The sequence below is a fragment of the Salvelinus fontinalis genome, chromosome 7 (genome assembly GCF_029448725.1).
Source record: "Salvelinus fontinalis isolate EN_2023a chromosome 7, ASM2944872v1, whole genome shotgun sequence".
In the NCBI taxonomy this organism is placed as follows: domain Eukaryota; kingdom Metazoa; phylum Chordata; class Actinopteri; order Salmoniformes; family Salmonidae; genus Salvelinus; species Salvelinus fontinalis.
Window position 1 is genome coordinate 2,398,043 of NC_074671.1, and position 26,435 is coordinate 2,424,477.

General features: G+C 44.8%; 1 protein-coding gene across 2 annotated transcripts in view; it reads right to left on the reverse strand.

Annotated features, from left to right (window-relative positions):
* Positions 1 to 367: 367 nt before the first annotated feature.
* LOC129858928 (glycogenin-1-like) overlaps positions 368 to 26,435 on the reverse strand; it is a 64,892-nt gene continuing 38,824 nt past the window's right edge. The window contains exons 5-8 of one of the 2 annotated variants that reach the window (XM_055928169.1): positions 21,837 to 21,963; positions 4,124 to 4,352; positions 3,795 to 3,887; positions 368 to 3,453 (exon numbers count right to left, since the gene is read on the reverse strand). In XM_055928169.1, the coding sequence (XP_055784144.1) occupies positions 3,295 to 3,453; positions 3,795 to 3,887; positions 4,124 to 4,352; positions 21,837 to 21,963 (608 nt within the window). In that variant the 3' untranslated portion in view covers positions 368 to 3,294. The remainder of the gene's footprint in view (positions 3,454 to 3,794; positions 3,888 to 4,123; positions 4,353 to 21,836; positions 21,964 to 26,435) is intronic. The other variant, XM_055928170.1, reaches the window with a different exon arrangement.

Below are 26,435 nucleotides of genomic sequence, written 5' to 3' on the forward strand. Positions count from 1 at the left end.
GGTAACGGTACACCCGGCAGGTCATTAAGACGGTAACGGTCATTAAGACACCCAGCAGGTCATTAAGACGGTAACGGTACACCCAGCTGCCCTACACAATACTACATAACTGATACTCTGCCCTACCCTACACAATACTACACAAGTATGTGCTCACCTTATTTCCTTTGAACCCAATCCAACACTCAAGATAATATACAGTGGGAAAGAACAAATACATCAGGATATGAGTACATAACAGATCAGAGATATGGGGTGTAATGACATATAGTCATGTATTTTTCATCCTGTACCATTGAACCTTCCTGAATGAACCTGGTCTTTTTTATGGTTAGATGTGCCAAATAAAGACTCCAGCACAACTCACTATTTATTCTAAAAGTACTTTATTTAGCATGTGACAGCGTCTGTGGTACAGGTAAAACAGCAGTAAGCTAAAAAACAAAGATCAACACGTACCGGCATTAGGAGCCAGTAGACAAGAGTACAGCTGATCAAACACTAGCAGGAGGTGGGAGTGTAACAGGTACTCAAAAGGTCCAACTGTGAGGGTTAAGGCCAACTGGAAACCTACCCTGGGTTAAGGCCAACTAAAAAACCTACCCTGGGTTAAGGCCAACTAAAAAACCTATTCTGGGTTAAGGCCAACTGGAAACCTACCCTGGGATTAAGGCCAACTGGAAACCTACCCTGGGATAAGGCCAACTGGAAACCTACCCTGGGTTAAGGCCAACTGGAAACCTACCCTGGGTTAAGGCCAACTGGAAACCTACCCTGGGTTAAGGCCAACTGGAAACCTACCCTGGGTTAAGGCCAACTAAAAGCCTACCCTGGGTTAAGGCCAACTGGAAACCTACCCTGGGTTAAGGCCAACTGGAAACCTACCCTGGGTTAAGGCCAACTGGAAACCTGCCCTGGGTTAAGGCCAACTAAAAAACCTACCCTGGGTTAAGGCCAACTAAAAAACCTACCCTGGGTTAAGGTCAACTGGAAACCTACCCTGGGTTAAGGCCAACTGGAAACCTACCCTGGGTTAAGGCCAACTGGAAACCTACCCTGGGTTAAGGCCAACTGGAAGCCTACCCTGGGTTAAGGCCAACTAAAAACCTACCCTGGGTTAAGGCCAACTGGAAGCCTACCCTGGGTTAAGGCCAACTGGAAACCTACCCTGGGTTAAGGCCAACTGGAAACCTACCCTGGGTTAAGGCCAACTAAAAAACCTAGCCTGGGTTAAGGCCAACTAGAAACCTACCCTGGGTTAAGGCCAACTAGAAACCTACCCTGGGTTAAGGCCAACTGGAAATGTACCCTGGGTTAAGGCCAACTAAAAACCTACCATGGGTTAAGGCCAACTAAAAACCTAGCCTGGGTTAAGGCCAACTGGAAACCTACCCTGGGTTAAGGCCAACTGGAAACCTACCCTGGGTTAAGGCCAACTAAAAAACCTACCCTGGGTTAAGGCCAACTGGAAACCTACCCTGGGTTCAGGCCAACTGGAAACCTACCCTGGGTTCAGGCCAACTAAAAAACAAGCCGGAGAGGAGAACCCTCACAGCGGCTGAAGAAGTGAAGTGCAAAACAGTATGAAAACTAAGGCAGCAGAACATGTTCCTTCAGAAAGTATTCACTTGACTTATTCCACATGAAAAATTAAACACAAATACACAGTATCTTGATTAGATAAGTGTTTAACCCCGAGTCAATTCACGTTAGAATCACCTTTGGCAGTGATTACATCCGTCTTTCTGGGTAAGTCTCTAAGAGTGATTAGAGCTGACAGTCTTTCTGGGTCAGTCTCTAAAAGATTTGCACACCTGGATTGTACAATATTTGCCCATTATTCTGAAAAAAAAAAAAAAAAAGAAGCTTCAAGCTCTCAGGTTGTTTGCTGATCATTAGACATTTTCAAGCTTCAACTAGGCCACCCAGGAACCTTTGTCATCTTGGTAAGCAACTTGTGTATAATTGGCCTTGTGTTTTAGGTTATTGTCCTGCTGAACGGTGAAATTGTCTCCCAGTGTCTGTTGGAAAGCAGACAACCAGGGTTTCCTCTAGGATTTTGCCTGTGCTTATAGATCTATTTGTTTCCTAAAAAAAAACTCCCTCGTCCTTGCCGATGACAAGCGTACCCAGAACCTGAAAATATGGCGAGTGGTACTCAGTGATGTGTTGGATTTGTCCCAAACATAACACTTTATTCAGGACAAAGTACAGTTCTTTACGTTTTACTTTAGTGCCTTATTGCAAACAGGATGCATATTCTGTACAGGGTGCCTTCTTTTCACTGTCAATTAGGTCGGTATCGTGGCGTAACTACAATGTTGATCTATTCTCAGTTCTCCTATCACAGCCATTAAACTCACCATTGGCCGCATGGTGAAATCGATGCGAGGTTTCCTTCCTCTCAGGCAACTGAGTTAGGAAGGACGCCTGCTTCGTAGTAGTGACTGGGTGTATTGATACACCGTCCCAAGTTTAGTAACTTCACCATGCTCAAAGGGATATTCAGTGTATGCTTTTAAAAAATGTTTACCCCTCTACCAATAGGTGCCCTTCTGAGGTTGAATCTTATTTGTTACATTCACTGCACAACCTTAAAAGATGTAGGGAGGGTACAGAGATGAGGTAGTCATTCAAAAAATCATGGTAAGCACTTATTTAGGCTTGCCATAAGGGGTTGAACACTTGACTCAAGACACTTCAGTTAAATGTGTCAACCAAAAAAAAACAATCCACTGACAAAATCAGATATTGTGTTTAAAAATCCATTTTAAATGCAATCTGTAACAACTAAATGTGGATCGAGTGAAGGGTTGTGAATACTTTCTGAAGGCCCAGGTTGTGTAGACATGGCAAGACAAAGCATTCAGGTCTTAGTTACAGTATTGATCGTCAGTGTCCACACGTGGAAAAAGGCTCATGTCCATATACCAAGGCCAGAATTTATTTATTATTTTATTGCGGTTTAAATTCTAAACATTTTCTTCACAAATAGAAAAAAATATATATAGGTATTGTAAAAGCTGGTCAATAAATTGGCTCTTCAGTGTCGTAATCGTCACAGTACATATATGGACAGGATAAACATACTATACAAGGATTGCACAGCTGGATGCCCTTTGCCAACAATGTCAGAACGTTTCCCATCGTAACAGAATTGTGTTCTAGCTGGGGTGGGTAATGGCCCACTAATATGGAGAACCAACTATTGGTAAAATGGGAGAGTTGTGTGTGAGGGGGGGGGGGGGGGGGGGGGAATTAACTAAACTGAATCACTCAAACTCTGTTTCTCCTCTATTTGAGAAAAGCATCAAGCTTTTTCTGGATATTGTCAAACGAGTCCATTCCCATGTAGTCCGCCTGGCCCTGCTCCCATTTCTGCTTGCGTTCCTCGGATGTCTCTGGTGACATGTATGGCTCAGTGTGATGGGAGTCATGTGACGTGCTGCTTCCCTGGAAGAGGACAAGAAGAAAAAACAAAAAAATACAAGAATATTAGAAGGGAGCGATTTGATCGATTCTGGAACAAGTCACACAACTAAGAGCTCTGGAGAAACACGGGTTCCTTTTGCAGTCAGTGCAGCTACAGAACAGTCATCTAAAACCTAGCACTTACATCAAGACATTTCCGTTACTGCAAACCATCCATCTAGTGGATCATCAGAGAACACACGGCTATAGTATTAGCAAAGCCAGGTCGTGTTGTTCAAACAGAGATTGTCCACAAGAAGCAGCGATAGTTAGTGACCAGGTCTGTTAAGCCCAGCATCACAACCACCTAGTCATCATCATACCTTCCAGCCACCTTCCTTGTGACTAATGATCTGTGACCATGACCCAGGCCAGTGACCACGGTGACCACAACTTTCTTTGACAGAGGACTGGAACTTTAGACGGACGAATGAGAGGGTTAGACATCAATAGCCTTCAGGGCTGAAGTATCACTACATTTTAGAAAGACTAATCATAATATATATATATATATATATCTTTTTGGTATTAATTCATTCAGGAGGTGGGTCCAACATTTACTTTTACTAACAATAAGCATCCAAGTAATCACTTAATTCAAACTGTGTTGATAACAGTTTCCGTAGAGGAAGGACAAGAGGTTTTTAAATACTTCTGGACGGACTTCCACACAGCCAGAGTGGAAGGGCTGGTCTCCGTATCCCTCCGCCATCATGGGCACCACAGAGGACGAGTAGAGGAACCACCAGTCCAGGAGGAAGCTGGGGTGTGTGGAGGTCTCCTGCATGTCCCCGCTGAGCCTCTTGGTGGTGGGGTCGTACGTGTAGCTCCACGGCTTGGTCTGACCCAGGAAGTGAACCACCTTGGCGTTGCCCCCGTATCTGGAACAGAATACATGTTGATTTACTTTTCTCTTGTTGTGACTCATACCTGGCAGTTAAAGATCGTTGTAAATGCTTTGGTTTGACAAGTTCCAACATGGAGAAAGAGAGAGAGTGTGTGAAGAGAAGAGAAGACGTGAAGGGAGCGAGAGCCCGACAGCCAGGGGAGAGAATAGCCACTGACCAGCAGAGGCATAAAAAAAAGTATTTGAAAAACAGAAGGCCTCTATTTCGTACACTAGTCTCAGCTCTGTGGAGCTCCGGCTGGATATCTAACCCCATGAGGCTGTCCCCTAAACTGACGTTATGGCATTAGCACACGTGACTGTATCGCCTTACGCCTACCCGTTCTCTCACAGCCCAAGAAGACTTCCCCTGCCAGGGGTTTCACAGGTAGTCTACTATTGAGCCACAGCTGCTGGCTGATCTTTCTCCCCCCAAAGGTCAATGTCCACACCCTGCCGCAATCTAATTAGCATATCTAAATCCGTTAGTTTAAACTACGGATGTTTAGTTGCATTGGATGCGTTTCTATTGGCTAATAGCAGAAAGGACCATCTGTTATTCAATGTGTTTCTATTGGCTAATAGCAGTAAGGACTATCTGTTATTCAATGTGTTTCTATTGGCTAATAGCAGTAAGGACTATCTGTTATTCAATGTGTTTCTATTGGCTAATAGCAGTAAGGACTGTTATTCAATGTGTTTCTATTGGCTAATAGCAGTAAGGACTATCTGTTATTCAATGTGTTTCTATTGGCTAATAGCAGAAAGGACCATCTGTTATTCAATGTGTTTCTATTGGCTAATAGCAGTAAGGACTGTTATTCAATGTGTTTCTATTGGCTAATAGCAGAAAGGACCATCTGTTATTCAATGTGTTTCTATTGGCTAATAGCAGTAAGGACTATCTGTTATTCAATGTGTTTCTATTGGCTAATAGCAGTAAGGACTGTCTGTTATTCAATGTGTTTCTATTGGCTAATAGCAGAAAGGACCATCTGTTATTCAATGTGTTTCTATTGGCTAATAGCAGTAAGGACTATCTGTTATTCAATGTGTTTCTATTGGCTAATAGCAGAAAGGACCATCTGTTATTCAATGTGTTTCTATTGGCTAATAGCAGTAAGGACTATCTGTTATTCAATGTGTTTCTATTGGCTAATAGCAGAAAGGACCATCTGTTATTCAATGTGTTTCTATTGGCTATTAGCAGGAAGGACTATCTGTTATTCAATGTGTTTCTATTGGCTAATAGCAGTAAGGACTATCTGTTATTCAATGTGTTTCTATTGGCTAATAGCAGAAAGGACCATCTGTTACTCAATGTGTTTCTATTGGCTAATAGCAGTAAGGACTGTCTGTTATTCAATGTGTTTCTATTGGCTAATAGCAGTAAGGACTATCTGTTTTTCAATGTGTTTCTATTGGCTAATAGCAGTAAGGACTGTTATTCAATGTGTTTCTATTGGCTAATAGCAGAAAGGACCATATGTTATTCAATGTGTTTCTATTGGCTAATAGCAGAAAGGACCATCTGTTATTCAATGTGTTTCTATTGGCTAATAGCAGAAAGGACCATCTGTTATTCAATGTGTTTCTATTGGCTAATAGCAGTAAGGACTATCTGTTATTCAATGTGTTTCTATTGGCTAATAGCAGCAAGGACTGTTATTCAATGTGTTTCTATTGGCTAATAGCAATAAGGACTATCTGTTATTCAATGTGTTTCTATTGGCTAATAGCAGTAAGGACTATCTGTTGTTCAATGTGTTTCTATTGGTTAATAGCTGTAAGGACTGTCTGTTATTCAATGTGTTTCTATTGGCTAATAGCAGTAAGGACTATCTGTTATTCAATGTGTTTCTATTGGCTAATAGCAGTAAGGACTGTCTGTTATTCAGTGTTTTTATTGGCTAATAGCAGTAAGGACTATCTGTTATTCAATGTGTTTCTATTGGCTAATAGCAGTAAGGACTGTTATTCAATGTGTTTCTATTGGCTAATAGCAGGAAGGACTATCTGTTATTCAATGTGTTTCTATTGGCTATTAGCAGTAAGGACTATCTGTTATTCAATGTGTTTCTATTGGCTAATAGCAGTAAGGACCATCTGTTATTCAATGTGTTTCTATTGGCTAATAGCAGTAAGGACTGTCTGTTATTCAATGTGTTTCTATTGGCTAATAGCAGTAAGGACTGTTATTCAATGTGTTTCTATTGGCTAATAGCAGTAAGGACCATCTGTTATTCAATGGTGTTTCTATTGGCTAATAGCAGTAAGGACTATCTGTTATTCAATGTGTTTCTATTGGCTAATAGCAGCAAGGACTGTTATTCAATGTGTTTCTATTGGCTAATAGCAGTAAGGACTGTCTGTTATTCAATGGGTTTCTAAAATAACAAACTCATTTTCTCTTCTTTTTGATACATCAAGGGGTCTTGAAATTCAAAATCAAATAGCTAAAATGATCCTTGGTGTTTCTATTGGCTAATGATCCTTGGTGTTTCTATTGGCTAATGATCCTTGGTGTTTCTATTGGCTAATGATCCTTGGTGTTTCTATTGGCTAATGATCCTTGGTGTTTCTATTGGCTAATGATCCTTGGTGTTTCTATTGGCTAATGAACCTTGGTGTCTCTATTGGCTAATGATCCTTGGTGTTTCTATTGGCTAATGATCCTTGGTGTGACCTTCTTAAAACAATTCCTTATAGTTTAGTAGGACGCCTCCCGGCTTCGACTCGTATGAGTTGTTAATGTTTCGGCAGGGAATTATCGACAACACCTTAAATATTTAGTTTGAGATTTATCAGAATGTTTCTCAATGCAAGAAATACAGATATATCCAGATAATAGTTACTGCCTAAACCAGCAACTAGATCTACACACGGTTCTCTATCACATGATTACATACTGCTGGAATGCTGGAAGGTAGGTGTAGACTGAGTACGTACTGTTTGAATGCTGGAAGGGAGGTGTAGACAGAGTACGTACTGTTTGAATGCTGGAAGGGAGGTGTAGACTGAGTACGTACTGTTTGAATGCTGGAAGGGAGGTGTAGACTGAGTACGTACTGTTTGAATGCTGGAAGGGAGGTGTAGACTGAGTACATACTGTTTGAATGCTGGAAGGGAGGTGTAGAGTACGTACTGTTTGAATGCTGGAAGGGAGGTGTAGACTGAGTACGTACTGTTTGAATGCTGGAAGGGAGGTGTAGAGTACGTACTGTTTGAATGCTGGAAGATAGGTGTAGAGTACGTACTGTTTGAATGCTGGAAGGGAGGTGTAGACTGAGTACGTACTGTTTGAATGCTGGAAGGGAGGTGTAGACTGAGTACTTAGTGTTTGAATGCTGGAAGGGAGGTGTAGACTGAGTACTTAGTGTTTGAATGCTGGAAGGTAGGTGTAGACTGAGTACGTACTGTTTGAATGCTGGAAGGTAGGTGTAGACTGAGTACGTACTGTTTGAATGCTGGAAGGTAGGTGTAGACTGAGTACGTACTGTTTGAATGCTGGAAGGGAGGTGTAGACTGAGTACGTACTGTTTGAATGCTGGAAGGTAGGTGTAGACTGAGTACGTACTGTTTGAATGCTGGAAGGTAGGTGTAGACTGAGTACGTACTGTTTGAATGCTGGAAGGGAGGTGTAGACTGAGTACGTACTGTTTGAATGCTGGAAGGGAGGTGTAGACTGAGTACGTACTGTTTGAATGCTGGAAGGTAGGTGTAGACTGAGTACGTACTGTTTGAATGCTGGAAGGGAGGTGTAGACTGAGTACGTACTGTTTGAATGCTGGAAGGGAGGTGTAGACTGAGTACGTACTGTTTGAATGCTGGAAGGGAGGTGTAGACTGAGTACTTAGTGTTTGAATGCTGGAAGGGAGGTGTAGACTGAGTACGTACTGTTTGAATGCTGGAAGGTAGGTGTAGACTGAGTACGTACTGTTTGAATGCTGGAAGGGAGGTGTAGACTGAGTACGTACTGTTTGAATGCTGGAAGGGAGGTGTAGAGTACGTACTGTTTGAATGCTGGAAGGGAGGTGTAGACTGAGTACGTACTGTTTGAATGCTGGAAGGGAGGTGTAGACTGAGTACGTACTGTTTGAATGCTGGAAGGGAGGTGTAGACTGAGTACGTACTGTTTGAATGCTGGAAGGGAGGTGTAGACTGAGTACGTACTGTTTGAATGCTGGAAGGGAGGTGTAGAGTACGTACTGCTGGAATGCTGGAAGGTAGGTGTAGACTGAGTACGTACTGCTGGAATGCTGGAAGGTAGGTGTAGACTGAGTACGTAATGCTGGAATGCTGGAAGGTAGGTGTAGACTGAGTACTCAGTGTTTGAATGCTGGAAGGGAGGTGTAGACTGAGTACATACTGTTTGAATGCTGGAAGGGAGGTGTAGACTGAGTACGTACTGTTTGAATGCTGGAAGGGAGGTGTAGACTGAGTACGTACTGTTTGAATGCTGGAAGGTAGGTGTAGAGTACGTACTGTTTGAATGCTGGAAGGTAGGTGTAGAGTACGTACTGTTTGAATGCTGGAAGGGAGGTGTAGACTGAGTACGTACTGTTTGAATGCGGAAGGTAGGTGTAGAGTACGTACTGTTTGAATGCTGGAAGGGAGGTGTAGAGTACGTACTGTTTGAATGCTGGAAGGGAGGTGTAGACTGAGTACATACTGTTTGAATGCCGGAAGGTAGGTGTAGACTGAGTACGTACTGTTTGAATGCCGGAAGGGAGGTGTAGAGTACGTACTGTTTGAATGCTGGAAGGGAGGTGTAGAGTACGTACTGTTTGAATGCTGTAAGGGAGGTGTAGACTGAGTACGTACTGTTTGAATGCTGGAAGGTAGGTGTAGAGTACGTACTGTTTGAATGCTGGAAGGTAGGTGTAGACTGAGTACTGTTTGAATGCTGGAAGGGAGGTGTAGACTGAGTACTTAGTGTTTGAATGCTGGAAGGGAGGTGTAGACTGAGTACGTACTGTTTGAATGCTGGAAGGTAGGTGTAGACTGAGTACTGTTTGAATGCTGGAAGGGAGGTGTAGACTGAGTACGTACTGTTTGAATGCTGGAAGGGAGGTGTAGACTGAGTACGTACTGTTTGAATGCTGGAAGGGAGGTGTAGACTGAGTACGTACTGTTTGAATGCTGGAAGGGAGGTGTAGACTAGGTACGTACTGTTTGAATGCTGGAAGGGAGGTGTAGACTGAGTACGTACTGTTTGAATGCTGGAAGGGAGGTGTAGACTGAGTACGTACTGTTTGAATGCTGGAAGGGAGGTGTAGAGTAAGTACTGTTTGAATGCTGGAAGGGAGGTGTAGACTGAGTACGTACTGTTTGAATGCTGGAAGGGAGGTGTAGACTGAGTAAGTACTGTTTGAATGCGGAAGGGAGGTGTAGACTGAGTACGTACTGTTTGAATGCTGGAAGGGAGGTGTAGACTGAGTACGTACTGTTTGAATGCTGGAAGGGAGGTGTAGAGTACGTACTGCTGGAATGCTGGAAGGTAGGTGTAGACTGAGTACGTACTGCTGGAATGCTGGAAGGTAGGTGTAGACTGAGTACGTAATGCTGGAATGCTGGAAGGTAGGTGTAGACTGAGTACTCAGTGTTTGAATGCTGGAAGGTAGGTGTAGAGTACGTACTGTTTGAATGCCGGAAGGGAGGTGTAGACTGAGTACGTACTGTTTGAATGCTGGAAGGTAGGTGTAGACTGAGTACGTACTGTTTGAATGCTGGAAGGTAGGTGTAGACTGAGTACGTACTGTTTGAATGCTGGAAGGGAGGTGTAGACTGAGTACGTACTGTTTGAATGCTGGAAGGTAGGTGTAGAGTACGTACTGTTTGAATGCTGGAAGGGAGGTGTTGAGTACGTACTGTTTGAATGCTGGAAGGGAGGTGTAGACTGAGTACGTACTGTTTGAATGCTGGAAGGGAGGTGTAGACTGAGTACGTATTGTTTGAATGCTGGAAGGGAGGTGTAGAGTGAGTACGTACTGTTTGAATGCTGGAAGGTAGGTGTAGACTGAGTACGTACTGTTTGAATGCTGGAAGGGAGGTGTAGACTGAGTACGTACTGTTTGAATGCTGGAAGGTAGGTGTAGACTGAGTACGTACTGTTTGAATGCTGGAAGGGAGGTGTAGACTGTGTACGTACTGTTTGAATGCTGGAAGGGAGGTGTAGACTGAGTACATACTGTTTGAATGCTGGAAGGGAGGTGTAGACTGAGTACGTACTGTTTGAATGCTGGAAGGGAGGTGTAGACTGAGTACGTACTGTTTGAATGCTGGAAGGTAGGTGTAGAGTACGTACTGTTTGAATGCTGGAAGGTAGGTGTAGAGTACGTACTGTTTGAATGCTGGAAGGGAGGTGTAGAGTACGTACTGTTTGAATGCTGGAAGGGAGGTGTAGACTGAGTACGTACTGTTTGAATGCTGGAAGGGAGGTGTAGAGTACGTACTGTTTGAATGCTGGAAGGGAGGTGTAGACTGAGTACGTACTGTTTGAATGCTGGAAGGGAGGTGTAGACTGAGTACGTACTGTTTGAATGCTGGAAGGGAGGTGTAGACTGAGTACGTACTGTTTGAATGCTGGAAGGGAGGTGTAGACTGAGTACGTACTGTTTGAATGCTGGAAGGGAGGTGTAGAGTACGTACTGCTGGAATGCTGGAAGGTAGGTGTAGACTGAGTACGTACTGCTGGAATGCTGGAAGGTAGGTGTAGACTGAGTACGTAATGCTGGAATGCTGGAAGGTAGGTGTAGACTGAGTACTCAGTGTTTGAATGCTGGAAGGGAGGTGTAGACTGAGTACATACTGTTTGAATGCTGGAAGGGAGGTGTAGACTGAGTACGTACTGTTTGAATGCTGGAAGGGAGGTGTAGACTGAGTACGTACTGTTTGAATGCTGGAAGGTAGGTGTAGAGTACGTACTGTTTGAATGCTGGAAGGTAGGTGTAGAGTACGTACTGTTTGAATGCTGGAAGGGAGGTGTAGACTGAGTACGTACTGTTTGAATGCGGAAGGTAGGTGTAGAGTACGTACTGTTTGAATGCTGGAAGGGAGGTGTAGAGTACGTACTGTTTGAATGCTGGAAGGGAGGTGTAGACTGAGTACATACTGTTTGAATGCCGGAAGGTAGGTGTAGACTGAGTACGTACTGTTTGAATGCCGGAAGGGAGGTGTAGAGTACGTACTGTTTGAATGCTGGAAGGGAGGTGTAGAGTACGTACTGTTTGAATGCTGGAAGGGAGGTGTAGACTGAGTACGTACTGTTTGAATGCTGGAAGGTAGGTGTAGAGTACGTACTGTTTGAATGCTGGAAGGTAGGTGTAGACTGAGTACTGTTTGAATGCTGGAAGGGAGGTGTAGACTGAGTACTTAGTGTTTGAATGCTGGAAGGGAGGTGTAGACTGAGTACGTACTGTTTGAATGCTGGAAGGTAGGTGTAGACTGAGTACTGTTTGAATGCTGGAAGGGAGGTGTAGACTGAGTACGTACTGTTTGAATGCTGGAAGGGAGGTGTAGACTGAGTACGTACTGTTTGAATGCTGGAAGGGAGGTGTAGACTGAGTACGTACTGTTTGAATGCTGGAAGGGAGGTGTAGACTAGGTACGTACTGTTTGAATGCTGGAAGGGAGGTGTAGACTGAGTACGTACTGTTTGAATGCTGGAAGGGAGGTGTAGACTGAGTACGTACTGTTTGAATTCTGGAAGGGAGGTGTAGAGTACGTACTGTTTGAATGCTGGAAGGGAGGTGTAGACTGAGTACGTACTGTTTGAATGCTGGAAGGGAGGTGTAGACTGAGTACGTACTGTTTGAATGCTGGAAGGGAGGTGTAGACTGAGTACGTACTGTTTGAATGCTGGAAGGGAGGTGTAGACTGAGTACGTACTGTTTGAATGCTGGAAGGGAGGTGTAGAGTACGTACTGCTGGAATGCTGGAAGGTAGGTGTAGACTGAGTACGTACTGCTGGAATGCTGGAAGGTAGGTGTAGACTGAGTACGTAATGCTGGAATGCTGGAAGGTAGGTGTAGACTGAGTACTCAGTGTTTGAATGCTGGAAGGTAGGTGTAGAGTACGTACTGTTTGAATGCCGGAAGGGAGGTGTAGACTGAGTACGTACTGTTTGAATGCTGGAAGGTAGGTGTAGACTGAGTACGTACTGTTTGAATGCTGGAAGGTAGGTGTAGACTGAGTACGTACTGTTTGAATGCTGGAAGGGAGGTGTAGACTGAGTACGTACTGTTTGAATGCTGGAAGGTAGGTGTAGAGTACGTACTGTTTGAATGCTGGAAGGGAGGTGTTGAGTACGTACTGTTTGAATGCTGGAAGGGAGGTGTAGACTGAGTACGTACTGTTTGAATGCTGGAAGGGAGGTGTAGACTGAGTACGTATTGTTTGAATGCTGGAAGGGAGGTGTAGAGTGAGTACGTACTGTTTGAATGCTGGAAGGTAGGTGTAGACTGAGTACGTACTGTTTGAATGCTGGAAGGGAGGTGTAGACTGAGTACGTACTGTTTGAATGCTGGAAGGTAGGTGTAGACTGAGTACGTACTGTTTGAATGCTGGAAGGGAGGTGTAGACTGTGTACGTACTGTTTGAATGCTGGAAGGGAGGTGTAGACTGAGTACATACTGTTTGAATGCTGGAAGGGAGGTGTAGACTGAGTACGTACTGTTTGAATGCTGGAAGGGAGGTGTAGACTGAGTACGTACTGTTTGAATGCTGGAAGGTAGGTGTAGAGTACGTACTGTTTGAATGCTGGAAGGTAGGTGTAGAGTACGTACTGTTTGAATGCTGGAAGGGAGGTGTAGAGTACGTACTGTTTGAATGCTGGAAGGGAGGTGTAGACTGAGTACGTACTGTTTGAATGCTGGAAGGGAGGTGTAGAGTACGTACTGTTTGAATGCTGGAAGGGAGGTGTAGACTGAGTACGTACTGTTTGAATGCTGGAAGGGAGGTGTAGACTGAGTACGTACTGTTTGAATGCTGGAAGGGAGGTGTAGACTGAGTACGTACTGTTTGAATGCTGGAAGGGAGGTGTAGACTGAGTACGTACTGTTTGAATGCTGGAAGGGAGGTGTAGAGTACGTACTGCTGGAATGCTGGAAGGTAGGTGTAGACTGAGTACGTACTGCTGGAATGCTGGAAGGTAGGTGTAGACTGAGTACGTAATGCTGGAATGCTGGAAGGTAGGTGTAGACTGAGTACTCAGTGTTTGAATGCTGGAAGGGAGGTGTAGACTGAGTACATACTGTTTGAATGCTGGAAGGGAGGTGTAGACTGAGTACGTACTGTTTGAATGCTGGAAGGGAGGTGTAGACTGAGTACGTACTGTTTGAATGCTGGAAGGTAGGTGTAGAGTACGTACTGTTTGAATGCTGGAAGGTAGGTGTAGAGTACGTACTGTTTGAATGCTGGAAGGGAGGTGTAGACTGAGTACGTACTGTTTGAATGCGGAAGGTAGGTGTAGAGTACGTACTGTTTGAATGCTGGAAGGGAGGTGTAGAGTACGTACTGTTTGAATGCTGGAAGGGAGGTGTAGACTAAGTACATACTGTTTGAATGCCGGAAGGTAGGTGTAGACTGAGTACGTACTGTTTGAATGCCGGAAGGGAGGTGTAGAGTACGAACTGTTTGAATGCTGGAAGGGAGGTGTAGAGTACGTACTGTTTGAATGCTGGAAGGGAGGTGTAGACTGAGTACGTACTGTTTGAATGCTGGAAGGTAGGTGTAGAGTACGTACTGTTTGAATGCTGGAAGGTAGGTGTAGACTGAGTACTGTTTGAATGCTGGAAGGGAGGTGTAGACTGAGTACGTACTGTTTGAATGCTGGAAGGGAGGTGTAGACTGAGTACGTACTGTTTGAATGCTGGAAGGGAGGTGTAGACTGAGTACGTACTGTTTGAATGCTGGAAGGGAGGTGTAGACTAGGTACGTACTGTTTGAATGCTGGAAGGGAGGTGTAGACTGAGTACGTACTGTTTGAATGCTGGAAGGGAGGTGTAGACTGAGTACGTACTGTTTGAATGCTGGAAGGGAGGTGTAGAGTACGTACTGTTTGAATGCTGGAAGGGAGGTGTAGACTGAGTACGTACTGTTTGAATGCTGGAAGGGAGGTGTAGACTGAGTACGTACTGTTTGAATGCTGGAAGGGAGGTGTAGACTGAGTACGTACTGTTTGAATGCTGGAAGGGAGGTGTAGACTGAGTACGTACTGTTTGAATGCTGGAAGGGAGGTGTAGAGTACGTACTGCTGGAATGCTGGAAGGTAGGTGTAGACTGAGTACGTACTGCTGGAATGCTGGAAGGTAGGTGTAGACTGAGTACGTAATGCTGGAATGCTGGAAGGTAGGTGTAGACTGAGTACTCAGTGTTTGAATGCTGGAAGGTAGGTGTAGAGTACGTACTGTTTGAATGCCGGAAGGGAGGTGTAGACTGAGTACGTACTGTTTGAATGCTGGAAGGTAGGTGTAGACTGAGTACGTACTGTTTGAATGCTGGAAGGTAGGTGTAGACTGAGTACGTACTGTTTGAATGCTGGAAGGGAGGTGTAGACTGAGTACGTACTGTTTGAATGCTGGAAGGTAGGTGTAGAGTACGTACTGTTTGAATGCTGGAAGGGAGGTGTAGAGTACGTACTGTTTGAATGCTGGAAGGGAGGTGTAGACTGAGTACGTACTGTTTGAATGCTGGAAGGGAGGTGTAGACTGAGTACGTATTGTTTGAATGCTGGAAGGGAGGTGTAGAGTGAGTACGTACTGTTTGAATGCTGGAAGGTAGGTGTAGACTGAGTACGTACTGTTTGAATGCTGGAAGGGAGGTGTAGACTGAGTACGTACTGTTTGAATGCTGGAAGGTAGGTGTAGACTGAGTACGTACTGTTTGAATGCTGGAAGGGAGGTGTAGACTGTGTACGTACTGTTTGAATGCTGGAAGGGAGGTGTAGACTGAGTACATACTGTTTGAATGCTGGAAGGGAGGTGTAGACTGAGTACGTACTGTTTGAATGCTGGAAGGGAGGTGTAGACTGAGTACGTACTGTTTGAATGCTGGAAGGTAGGTGTAGAGTACGTACTGTTTGAATGCTGGAAGGTAGGTGTAGAGTACGTACTGTTTGAATGCCGGAAGGGAGGTGTAGAATACGTACTGTTTGAATGCTGGAAGGGAGGTGTAGACTGAGTACGTACTGTTTGAATGCGGAAGGTAGGTGTAGAGTACGTACTGTTTGAATGCTGGAAGGGAGGTGTAGAGTACGTACTGTTTGAATGCTGGAAGGGAGGTGTAGACTGAGTACATACTGTTTGAATGCCGGAAGGTAGGTGTAGACTGAGTACGTACTGTTTGAATGCCGGAAGGGAGGTGTAGAGTACGTACTGTTTGAATGCTGGAAGGGAGGTGTAGAGTACGTACTGTTTGAATGCTGGAAGGGAGGTGTAGACTGAGTACGTACTGTTTGAATGCTGGAAGGGAGGTGTAGAGTACGTACTGCTGGAATGCTGGAAGGTAGGTGTAGACTGAGTACGTACTGCTGGAATGCTGGAAGGTAGGTGTAGACTGAGTACGTAATGCTGGAATGCTGGAAGGTAGGTGTAGACTGAGTACTCAGTGTTTGAATGCTGGAAGGTAGGTGTAGAGTACGTACTGTTTGAATGCCGGAAGGGAGGTGTAGACTGAGTACGTACTGTTTGAATGCTGGAAGGTAGGTGTAGACTGAGTACGTACTGTTTGAATGCTGGAAGGTAGGTGTAGACTGAGTACGTACTGTTTGAATGCTGGAAGGGAGGTGTAGACTGAGTACGTACTGTTTGAATGCTGGAAGGTAGGTGTAGAGTACGTACTGTTTGAATGCTGGAAGGGAGGTGTAGAGTACGTACTGTTTGAATGCTGGAAGGGAGGTGTAGACTGAGTACGTACTGTTTGAATGCTGGAAGGGAGGTGTAGACTGAGTACGTATTGTTTGAATGCTGGAAGGGAGGTGTAGAGTGAGTACGTACTGTTTGAATGCTGGAAGGTAGGTGTAGACTGAGTACGTACTGTTTGAATGCTGGAAGGGAGGTGTAGACTGAGTACGTACTGTTTGAATGCTGGAAGGTAGGTGTAGACTGAGTACGTACTGTTTGAATGCTGGAAGGGAGGTGTAGACTGTGTACGTACTGTTTGAATGCTGGAAGGGAGGTGTAGACTGAGTACATACTGTTTGAATGCTGGAAGGGAGGTGTAGACTGAGTACGTACTGTTTGAATGCTGGAAGGGAGGTGTAGACTGAGTACGTACTGTTTGAATGCTGGAAGGTAGGTGTAGAGTACGTACTGTTTGAATGCTGGAAGGTAGGTGTAGAGTACGTACTGTTTGAATGCCGGAAGGGAGGTGTAGAATACGTACTGTTTGAATGCTGGAAGGGAGGTGTAGACTGAGTACGTACTGTTTGAATGCGGAAGGTAGGTGTAGAGTACGTACTGTTTGAATGCTGGAAGGGAGGTGTAGAGTACGTACTGTTTGAATGCTGGAAGGGAGGTGTAGACTGAGTACATACTGTTTGAATGCCGGAAGGTAGGTGTAGACTGAGTACGTACTGTTTGAATGCCGGAAGGGAGGTGTAGAGTACGTACTGTTTGAATGCTGGAAGGGAGGTGTAGAGTACGTACTGTTTGAATGCTGGAAGGGAGGTGTAGACTGAGTACGTACTGTTTGAATGCTGGAAGGTAGGTGTAGAGTACGTACTGTATGAATGCTGGAAGGTAGGTGTAGACTGAGTACTGTTTGAATGCTGGAAGGGAGGTGTAGACTGAGTACTTAGTGTTTGAATGCTGGAAGGGAGGTGTAGACTGAGTACGTACTGTTTGAATGCTGGAAGGTAGGTGTAGACTGAGTACTGTTTGAATGCTGGAAGGGAGGTGTAGACTGAGTACGTACTGTTTGAATGCTGGAAGGGAGGTGTAGACTGAGTACGTACTGTTTGAATGCTGGAAGGGAGGTGTAGACTGAGTACGTACTGTTTGAATGCTGGAAGGGAGGTGTAGACTAGGTACGTACTGTTTGAATGCTGGAAGGGAGGTGTAGACTGAGTACGTACTGTTTGAATGCTGGAAGGGAGGTGTAGACTGAGTACGTACTGTTTGAATGCTGGAAGGGAGGTGTAGACTGAGTACGTACTGCTGGAATGCTGGAAGGTAGGTGTAGACTGAGTACGTACTGCTGGAATGCTGGAAGGTAGGTGTAGACAGAGTACGTACTGTTTGAATGCTGGAAGGGAGGTGTAGACTGAGTACGTACTGTTTGAATGCTGGAAGGTAGGCGTAGACTGAGTACGTACTGTTGGAATGCTGGAAGGTAGGTGTAGACTGAGTACGTACTGTTTGAATGCTGGAAGGGAGGTGTAGACTGAGTACGTACTGTTTGAATGCTGGAAGGGAGGTGTAGACTGAGTACGTACTGTTGGAATACTGGAAGGTAGGTGTAGAGTACGTACTGTTTGAATGCTGGAAGGTAGGTGTAGAGTACGTACTGTTTGAATGCTGGAAGGGAGGTGTAGACTGAGTACGAACTGTTTGAATGCTGGAAGGGAGGTGTAGACTGAGTACGTACTGTTGGAATGCTGGAAGGTAGGTGTAGAGTACGTACTGTTTGAATGCTGGAAGGGAGGTGTAGACTGAGTACGTACTGTTTGAATGCTGGAAGGTAGGTGTAGACTGAGTACGTACTGTTTGAATGCCGGAAGGGAGGTGTAGAGTACGTACTGTTTGAATGCTGGAAGGGAGGTGTAGACTGAGTACGTACTGTTTGAATGCTGGAAGGGAGGTGTAGACTGAGTACGTACTGTTTGAATGCTGGAAGGTAGGTGTAGAGTACGTACTGTTTGAATGCTGGAAGGTAGGTGTAGACTGAGTACTGTTTGAATGCTGGAAGGGAGGTGTAGACTGAGTACTTAGTGTTTGAATGCTGGAAGGGAGGTGTAGACTGAGTACGTACTGTTTGAATGCTGGAAGGTAGGTGTAGACTGAGTACTGTTTGAATGCTGGAAGGGAGGTGTAGACTGAGTACGTACTGTTTGAATGCTGGAAGGGAGGTGTAGACTGAGTACGTACTGTTTGAATGCTGGAAGGGAGGTGTAGACTGAGTACGTACTGTTTGAATGCTGGAAGGGAGGTGTAGACTAGGTACGTACTGTTTGAATGCTGGAAGGGAGGTGTAGACTGAGTACGTACTGGTGGAATGCTGGAAGGTAGGTGTAGACTGAGTACGTACTGCTGGAATGCTGGAAGGTAGGTGTAGACAGAGTACGTACTGTTTGAATGCTGGAAGGGAGGTGTAGACTGAGTACGTACTGTTTGAATGCTGGAAGGTAGGCGTAGACTGAGTACGTACTGTTGGAATGCTGGAAGGTAGGTGTAGACTGAGTACGTACTGTTTGAATGCTGGAAGGGAGGTGTAGACTGAGTACGTACTGTTTGAATGCTGGAAGGGAGGTGTAGACTGAGTACGTACTGTTGGAATGCTGGAAGGTAGGTGTAGAGTACGTACTGTTTGAATGCTGGAAGGTAGGTGTAGAGTACGTACTGTTTGAATGCTGGAAGGTAGGTGTAGAGTACGTACTGTTTGAATGCTGGAAGGGAGGTGTAGACTGAGTACGTACTGTTTGAATGCTGGAAGGGAGGTGTAGACTGAGTACGTACTGTTGGAATGCTGGAAGGTAGGTGTAGAGTACGTACTGTTTGAATGCTGGAAGGTAGGTGTAGAGTACGTACTGTTTGAATGCTGGAAGGGAGGTGTAGACTGAGTACGTACTGTTTGAATGCTGGAAGGGAGGTGTAGACTGAGTACGTACTGTTTGAATGCTGGAAGGGAGGTGTAGACTGAGTATGTACTGTTTGAATGCTGGAAGGTAGGTGTAGAGTACGTACAGTTTGAATGCTGGAAGGGAGGTGTAGACTGAGTACATACTGTTTGAATGCTGGAAGGGAGGTGTAGACTGAGTACGTACTGTTTGAATGCTGGAAGGTAGGCGTAGACTGAGTACGTACTGTTTGAATGCTGGAAGGTAGGTGTAGACTGAGTACTCAGTATTTGAATGCTGGAAGGTAGGTGTAGACTGAGTACGTACTGTTTGAATGCTGGAAGGGAGGTGTAGACTGAGTACGTACTGTTTGAATGCTGGAAGGGAGGTGTAGACTGAGTACGTACTGTTTGAATGCTGGAAGGGAGGTGTAGACTGAGTACGTACTGTTTGAATGCTGGAAGGGAGGTGTAGACTGAGTACGTACTGTTTGAATGCTGGAAGGTAGGTGTAGAGTACGTACTGTTTGAATGCTGGAAGGGAGGTGTAGACTGAGTACGTACTGTTTGAATGCTGGAAGGGAGGTGTAGAGTACGTACTGTTTGAATGCTGGAAGGGAGGTGTAGACTGAGTAGGTACTGTTTGAATGCTGGAAGGGAGGTGTAGACTGAGTACGTACTGTTTGAATGCTGGAAGGGAGGTGTAGACTGAGTACGTACTGTTTGAATGCTGTAAGGGAGGTGTAGACTGAGTACGTACTGTTTGAATGCTGGAAGGGAGGTGTAGACTGAGTACGTACTGTTTGAATGCTGGAAGGGAGGTGTAGACTGAGTACGTACTGTTTGAATGCTGGAAGGGAGATGTAGACTGAGTACGTACTGTTTGAATGCCGGAAGGGAGGTGTAGAGTACGTACTGTTTGAATGCTGGAAGGTAGGTGTAGAGTACGTACTGTTTGAATGCTGGAAGGGAGGTGTAGACTGAGTACGTACTGTTTGAATGCTGGAAGGGAGGTGTAGACTGAGTACGTACTGTTTGAATGCTGGAAGGGAGGTGTAGACTGAGTACGTACTGTTTGAATGCCGGAAGGGAGGTGTAGACTGAGTACGTACTGTTTGAATGCCGGAAGGGAGGTGTAGACTGAGTACGTACTGTTTGAATGCTGGAAGGGAGGTGTAGACTGAGTACGTACTGTTTGAATGCTGGAAGGGAGGTGTAGACTGAGTACGTACTGTTTGAATGCCGGAAGGGAGGTGTAGATTAAGTACGTACTGTTTGAATGCTGGAAGGGAGGTGTAGACTGAGTACGTACTGTTTGAATGCTGGAAGGGAGGTGTAGAGTACGTACTGTTTGAATGCTGGAAGGTAGGTGTAGACTGAGTACGTACTGTTTGAATGCTGGAAGGGAGGTGTAGAGTACATACTGTTTGAATGCTGGAAGGGAGGTGTAGAGTACATACTGTTTGAATGCTGGAAGGGAGGTGTAGAGTACGTACTGTTTGAATGCTGGAAGGGAGGTGTAGACTGAGTACGTACTGTTTGAATGCTGGAAGGGAGGTGTAGACTGAGTACGTACTGTTTGAATGCTGGAAGGGAGGTGTAGAGTACGTACTGTTTGAATGCTGGAAGGTAGGTGTAGAGTACGTACTGTTTGAATGCTGGAAGGGAGGTGTAGACTGAGTACGTACTGTTTGAATGCTGGAAAGTAGGTGTAGAGTACGTACTGTTTGAATGCTGGAAGGTAGGTGTAGAGTACGTACTGTTTGAATGCTGGAAGGGAGGTGTAGAGTACGTACTGTTTGAATGCTGGAAGGGAGGTGTAGACTGAGTACGTACTGTTTGAATGCTGGAAGGTAGGTGTAGAGTACGTACTGTTTGAATGCTGGAAGGGAGGTGTAGAGTACGTACTGTTTGAATGCTGGAAGGGAGGTGTAGACTGAGTACGTACTGTTTGAATGCTGGAAGGGAGGTGTAGAGTACGTACTGTTTGAATGCTGGAAGGGAGGTGTAGAGTACGTACTGTTTGAATGCTGGAAGGGAGGTGTAGAGTACGTACTGTTTGAATGCTGGAAGGGAGGTGTAGACTGAGTACGTACTATTTGAATGCTGGAAGGGAGGTGTAGACTGAGTACGTACTGTTTGAATGCTGGAAGGGAGGTGTAGAGTACGTACTGTTTGAATGCTGGAAGGGAGGTGTAGAGTACGTACTGTTTGAATGCTGGAAGGGAGGTGTAGAGTACGTACTGTTTGAATGCTGGAAGGGAGGTGTAGACTGAGTACGTACTATTTGAATGCTGGAAGGGAGGTGCAGACTGAGTACGTACTGTTTGAATGCTGGAAGGGAGGTGTAGAGTACGTACTGTTTGAATGCTGGAAGGTAGGTGTAGACTGAGTACGTACTGTTTGAATGCTGGAAGGTAGGTGTAGAGTACGTACTGTTTGAATGCTGGAAGGTAGGTGTAGACTGAGTACGTACTGTTTGAATGCTGGAAGGGAGGTGCAGACTGAGTACGTACTGTTTGAATGCTTGAAGGGAGGTGTAGAGTACGTACTGTTTGAATGCTGGAAGGTAGGTGTAGACTGAGTACGTACTGTTTGAATGCTGGAAGGGAGGTGTAGAGTACGTACTGTTTGAATGCTGGAAGGGAGGTGCAGACTGAGTACGTACTGTTTGAATGCTGGAAGGTAGGTGTAGAGTACGTACTGTTTGAATGCTGGAAGGTAGGTGTAGATTGCTATGCTGCTGAGGTTGTAGATGAAGGGGAGGTGTTTGGATATATCTGCTGTTGCCCAGTTACTGAAGTAGCCATTCAAGACCCCCTGGTCTCCTCCTAGAGAAAAGGAAAAACAGCAGATAGCAACAACAGCGTGTAAATAGGTATATATTTTATATTATATATATATAATATAATATTATATAATATATAATATATTTTTGCCCCAACCCATATCAATGCATAGGGATGGTTCACAAACACAACGAGGCAGAGTCTAGATCCAGACTTAATCCATCTACAAGTACACATATAAACATATAGATGATCAGCTTGGTACATTGTCAGTAATATGAATAGACCAGACAGGGAGGCCAACACTAAACCCACCACAGTGAGACAATAGTTACACAGTGAGACCAAAGTTGTTTTTAGTTGTGAAACAGAAATTCAGCTTCATAATATTCTCTTCACTGCGGTTGCAAAAAGGGAGATATATATATATATCTCTCAGCAAAGAAAGAAACGTCCTCTCACTGTCAACTGTGTTTATTTTCAGCAAACTGAACATGTGTAAATATTTGTATGAACATAACAAGATTCAACAACTGAGACAAACTGACATGAGACATGTGACTAACAGAAATTAAATAATGTGTCCCTGAACAAAGGAGGGGGGGGGGTCAAAATCAAAAGCGGTGTGGCCACCAGCTGCATTAAGTACTGCAGGGCATCTCCTCCTCATGGACTGCACCAGATTTGCCCATTCCTGCTTAGAGATGTTACCCCACTCTTCCACCAAGCCACCTGCAGTTTCCAAACATTTCTGGGGGGAATGGCCCTAGCCCTCACCCTCCGATAAGAACAGGTCCCAGACATTCTCAATGGGATTGAGATCCGGGCTCTTCGCTGGCCATGGCAGAACACTGACATTCCTGTCTTGCACGAAATCACGCACAGAACGAGCAGTTTGTCTGGTGGCATTGTCATGCTGGAGGGTCATGTCAGGATGAGCCTGCAGGAAGGGTACCACATGAGGGAGGAGGATGTCTTCCCTGTAACACACAGCATTGAGAATGCCTGCAATGACAACAAGCTCAGTCCGATGATGCTGTGACACACCGCCCCAGACCATGACGGACCCTCCACCTCCAAATCGATCCCGCTCCAGAGTACAGGCCTCAGTGTAACGCTCATTCCTTCGACGATAAACGCGAATCCGACCATCACCCCTGGTGAGACAAAACCACGACTCGTCAGTGAAGAACACTTTTTGCCAGTCCTGTCTGGTCCAGCAACATTGGGTTTGTGCCCATAGGCGACGTTGTTGCCAGTGATGTCTGGTGAGGACCTGCCTTACAACAGGCCTACAAGCCCTCAGTCCAGCCTCTCTCAGCCTATTGCGGACAGTCTGAGCACTGATGGAGGGATTGTGTGTTCCCGGTGTAAACCCTTTCCAATGAAGATCTGTGAAGTTATTTGAATTTTTACAAATTATTTTTGAAAGACAGGGTCCTGAAAAAGGGACATTTCTTTTTTGCTGAGATTAGATATCTATAGCAACAACTTTGGTAGTAGACCAGTAAACTACCATAATTTACCATAACCATAATAGTAAACTACCATCATTTACCATAATAGTAAACTACCATCATTTACCATAACCATAATAGTAAACTACCATCATTTACCATAATAGTAAACTACCATCATTTACCATAACCATAATAGTAAACTACCATCATTTACCATAACCATAATAGTAAACTACCATCATTTACCATAACCATAATAGTAAACTACCATCATTTTGGCATCTTTCAAAAGGACAATTCTCTTGGACCATATGGTCTATCTACTAGATCTTCAGGGAGACACATTAACACTATATATTAATGAATAATTATTTACCAAGTTAATAATAAAGTATAAATTACTTGATTGTCATACATTTTCTGTTAATGACAAAAATGACTGAAGATTCCAGTAACTGGTGTAGATTAGCAGTATCTTTGCTACTCTTCACCCCGACTTCAGAGACAAGCAACACAGTCACTATACAACAGGTTGGCATACAGACAGACTAGCACAGACATTGCTGATAGCTACTGTCAGGGAAAATGCACTTCCTATGAATGACATCTGGTTGTCTCACCTAGCTACCTTTAAAATGGACGCTAAGTCGCTCTGTAGTGTTTGCTAAATGAATAAAATGTCATCTAACGAGCGGAAAGATAATGATTTATGGTTGTCTGAATAGATCTACTTCAAAAAGGGGATGGCGCACGAAGCCTAATTGCTGTAGATTTAACCGGTAACAGCTGCATGACGTACGGTTCAGCTGGCTGTCAGTCTCATTCAGCCGTCTAATCCAACATCCAGACATAAACCTGGAACTCCTAAAACCGTGAGGCTTTCTGCCAACAACCTCTAAAACCTAGTTCACACTGCCACACCTTGATGCACGAATCAGTTTGCTTTTCCAAAATCCGTTTTGGAAGACTGACTGACTGTCCAAACAACGAGACAAAAAAAAGTGACCAAATCAGATGTGTTGTCATAGTAACACCAGGTGTGTTGCTGACAAGGCTACGCTAGTTGTCATAGTTATGCCAGATGCGTGCACAGTGCTGTAGGCTGATTGGAGCACCACCACCTATCATTCAGAAAGTATGTAACTAAGGTGACAAAGTCCACCATGGACATTTCAATGTCATAGTGGAAGAACACAACGCCTCAAAGGATAAAATTATCCAACTTTCAAAATTGGTCCTTTTTGGCTAGCCACGTCAGTTAGCTGGCTAGCCACGTCAGTTAGCTGGCTAGCCACGTCAGTTAGCTGGCTAGCCACGTCAGTTAGCTGGCTAGCCACGTCAGTTAGCTGGCTAGCCACGTCAGTTAACTGGCTAGCCACGTCAGTTAGCTGGCTAGCCACGTCAGTTAGCTGGCTAGCCACGTCAGTTAACTGGCTAGCCACGTCAGTTAGCTGGCTAGCCACGTCAGTTAGCTGGCTAGCCACGTCAGTTAGCTGGCTAGCCACGTCAGTTAGCTGGCTAGCCACGTCAGTTAGCTGGCTAGCTAGGCAGCTGTTTAGCACATGCAATAATTTGTAAACAATTAACAAGTCAATTAGCTGCCACATGTTCTTCTCAAACTGTCAAGAGTAGCTAGCAAGCAAGAAGATATGGCAAATAAAGTCTAAAAACCACTTGAGGGCAAATAAAATCAGATTTCACTGTTCAGACAAGTCGCATGGCCAGTAATCACCTACGAAGCTGGTTTAAAGTGTGGCTTGAAATATCAGATTCCATGTGCTTTTTGGTTGTTCAGACTGCAGGAAAAACAGATTAGAGATCGGATAAAAAAAAAAAAAAATGGGTTTGAAACTGCCAACAATGTGAACAAGTCTCTCGTCAGCAGACTGCTCCGTCCTGACAGGATAAAACAAGATGTTCACAATCACACAACTGCCCCCAATGTCTACATAGAAGACATTCGGAAAGTATTCAGACCCCTCGACTTTTTCCACTTTGTTATATTACAGCCTAATTCTAAAATGTTTTAAATTGTATTTGTCTCAATCTAGACACAATACCCCATAATGACAAACAAAAAACATGTTTAGACATTTTTGCAAAAGTATAAATAAAAAACAAATGTCACAATTACATAAGTAGTCATACCCATTACTCCGTACTTTCTGTTGAAACACCTTTGGCTGCAATCGAGCATCGAGTCTTCTTGGGCATGACGCTACAAGCTTGGCACACCTGTATTTGGGGAGTTTCTCCCATTCTTCTCGGCAGATTCTCTCAAGCTCTATCAGGTTGGCTGGGGATCGTCGCTGCACAGCTATTTTCAGGTCTCTCCAGAGGTGTTTGCTCGGGATCAAGTCCGGGCCACTCAAGGACATTCAGAGACTTGTCCTGAAGCCACTCCTGCGTTGTCTTGGCTGTGTGCTTAGAGTCTTTGTCCTGTTGGAAGGTGAACCTTCGCCCCAGTCTGAGGTCCTGAGTGCTATGGATCGCTGCACTTTGCTTAATTCATCTTTCCCTCAATCCTGACTAGTCTCCCAGTCCCTGCCGCTGAAAAACATCCCCACAGCATGCTGCCACCAACATCGCCATGCTTCACCGTAGGGATGATACCAGGTTTCCTCCAGACGACACGCTTGGCATTCAGGACAAAGAGTTGAAGATTGGTTTCATCAGACCAGAGAATCTTGTTTCTCATGGTCAGAATCCTCCTTGCCAAACTCCAAGCAGGCTGTCATGTACCTTTTACTGAGGAGTGTCTTCCGCCTGGCCATTACCATGAAGGCCCTATTGGCGGAGTGCTGCAGAGATGGTTGTCCTTCTGGAAGATTCTCCCATCTCTACAGAGGAACTATGGAGCTCTGTCAGCGTGACCATCGGGTTCTTGGTCACCTCCCTGACCAAGGCCCTTCTCCCCCCGACTGCTAAGTTTGGCCGGGCGGCGAGCTCTAGGAAGAGTCTTGGTGGTTGCAAACGTCTTCCATTTAAGAATGATGGAGGCCACTGTGTTCTTGGGGACCTTTAATGCTGCAGAAATGTTTTAGTACCCTTCCC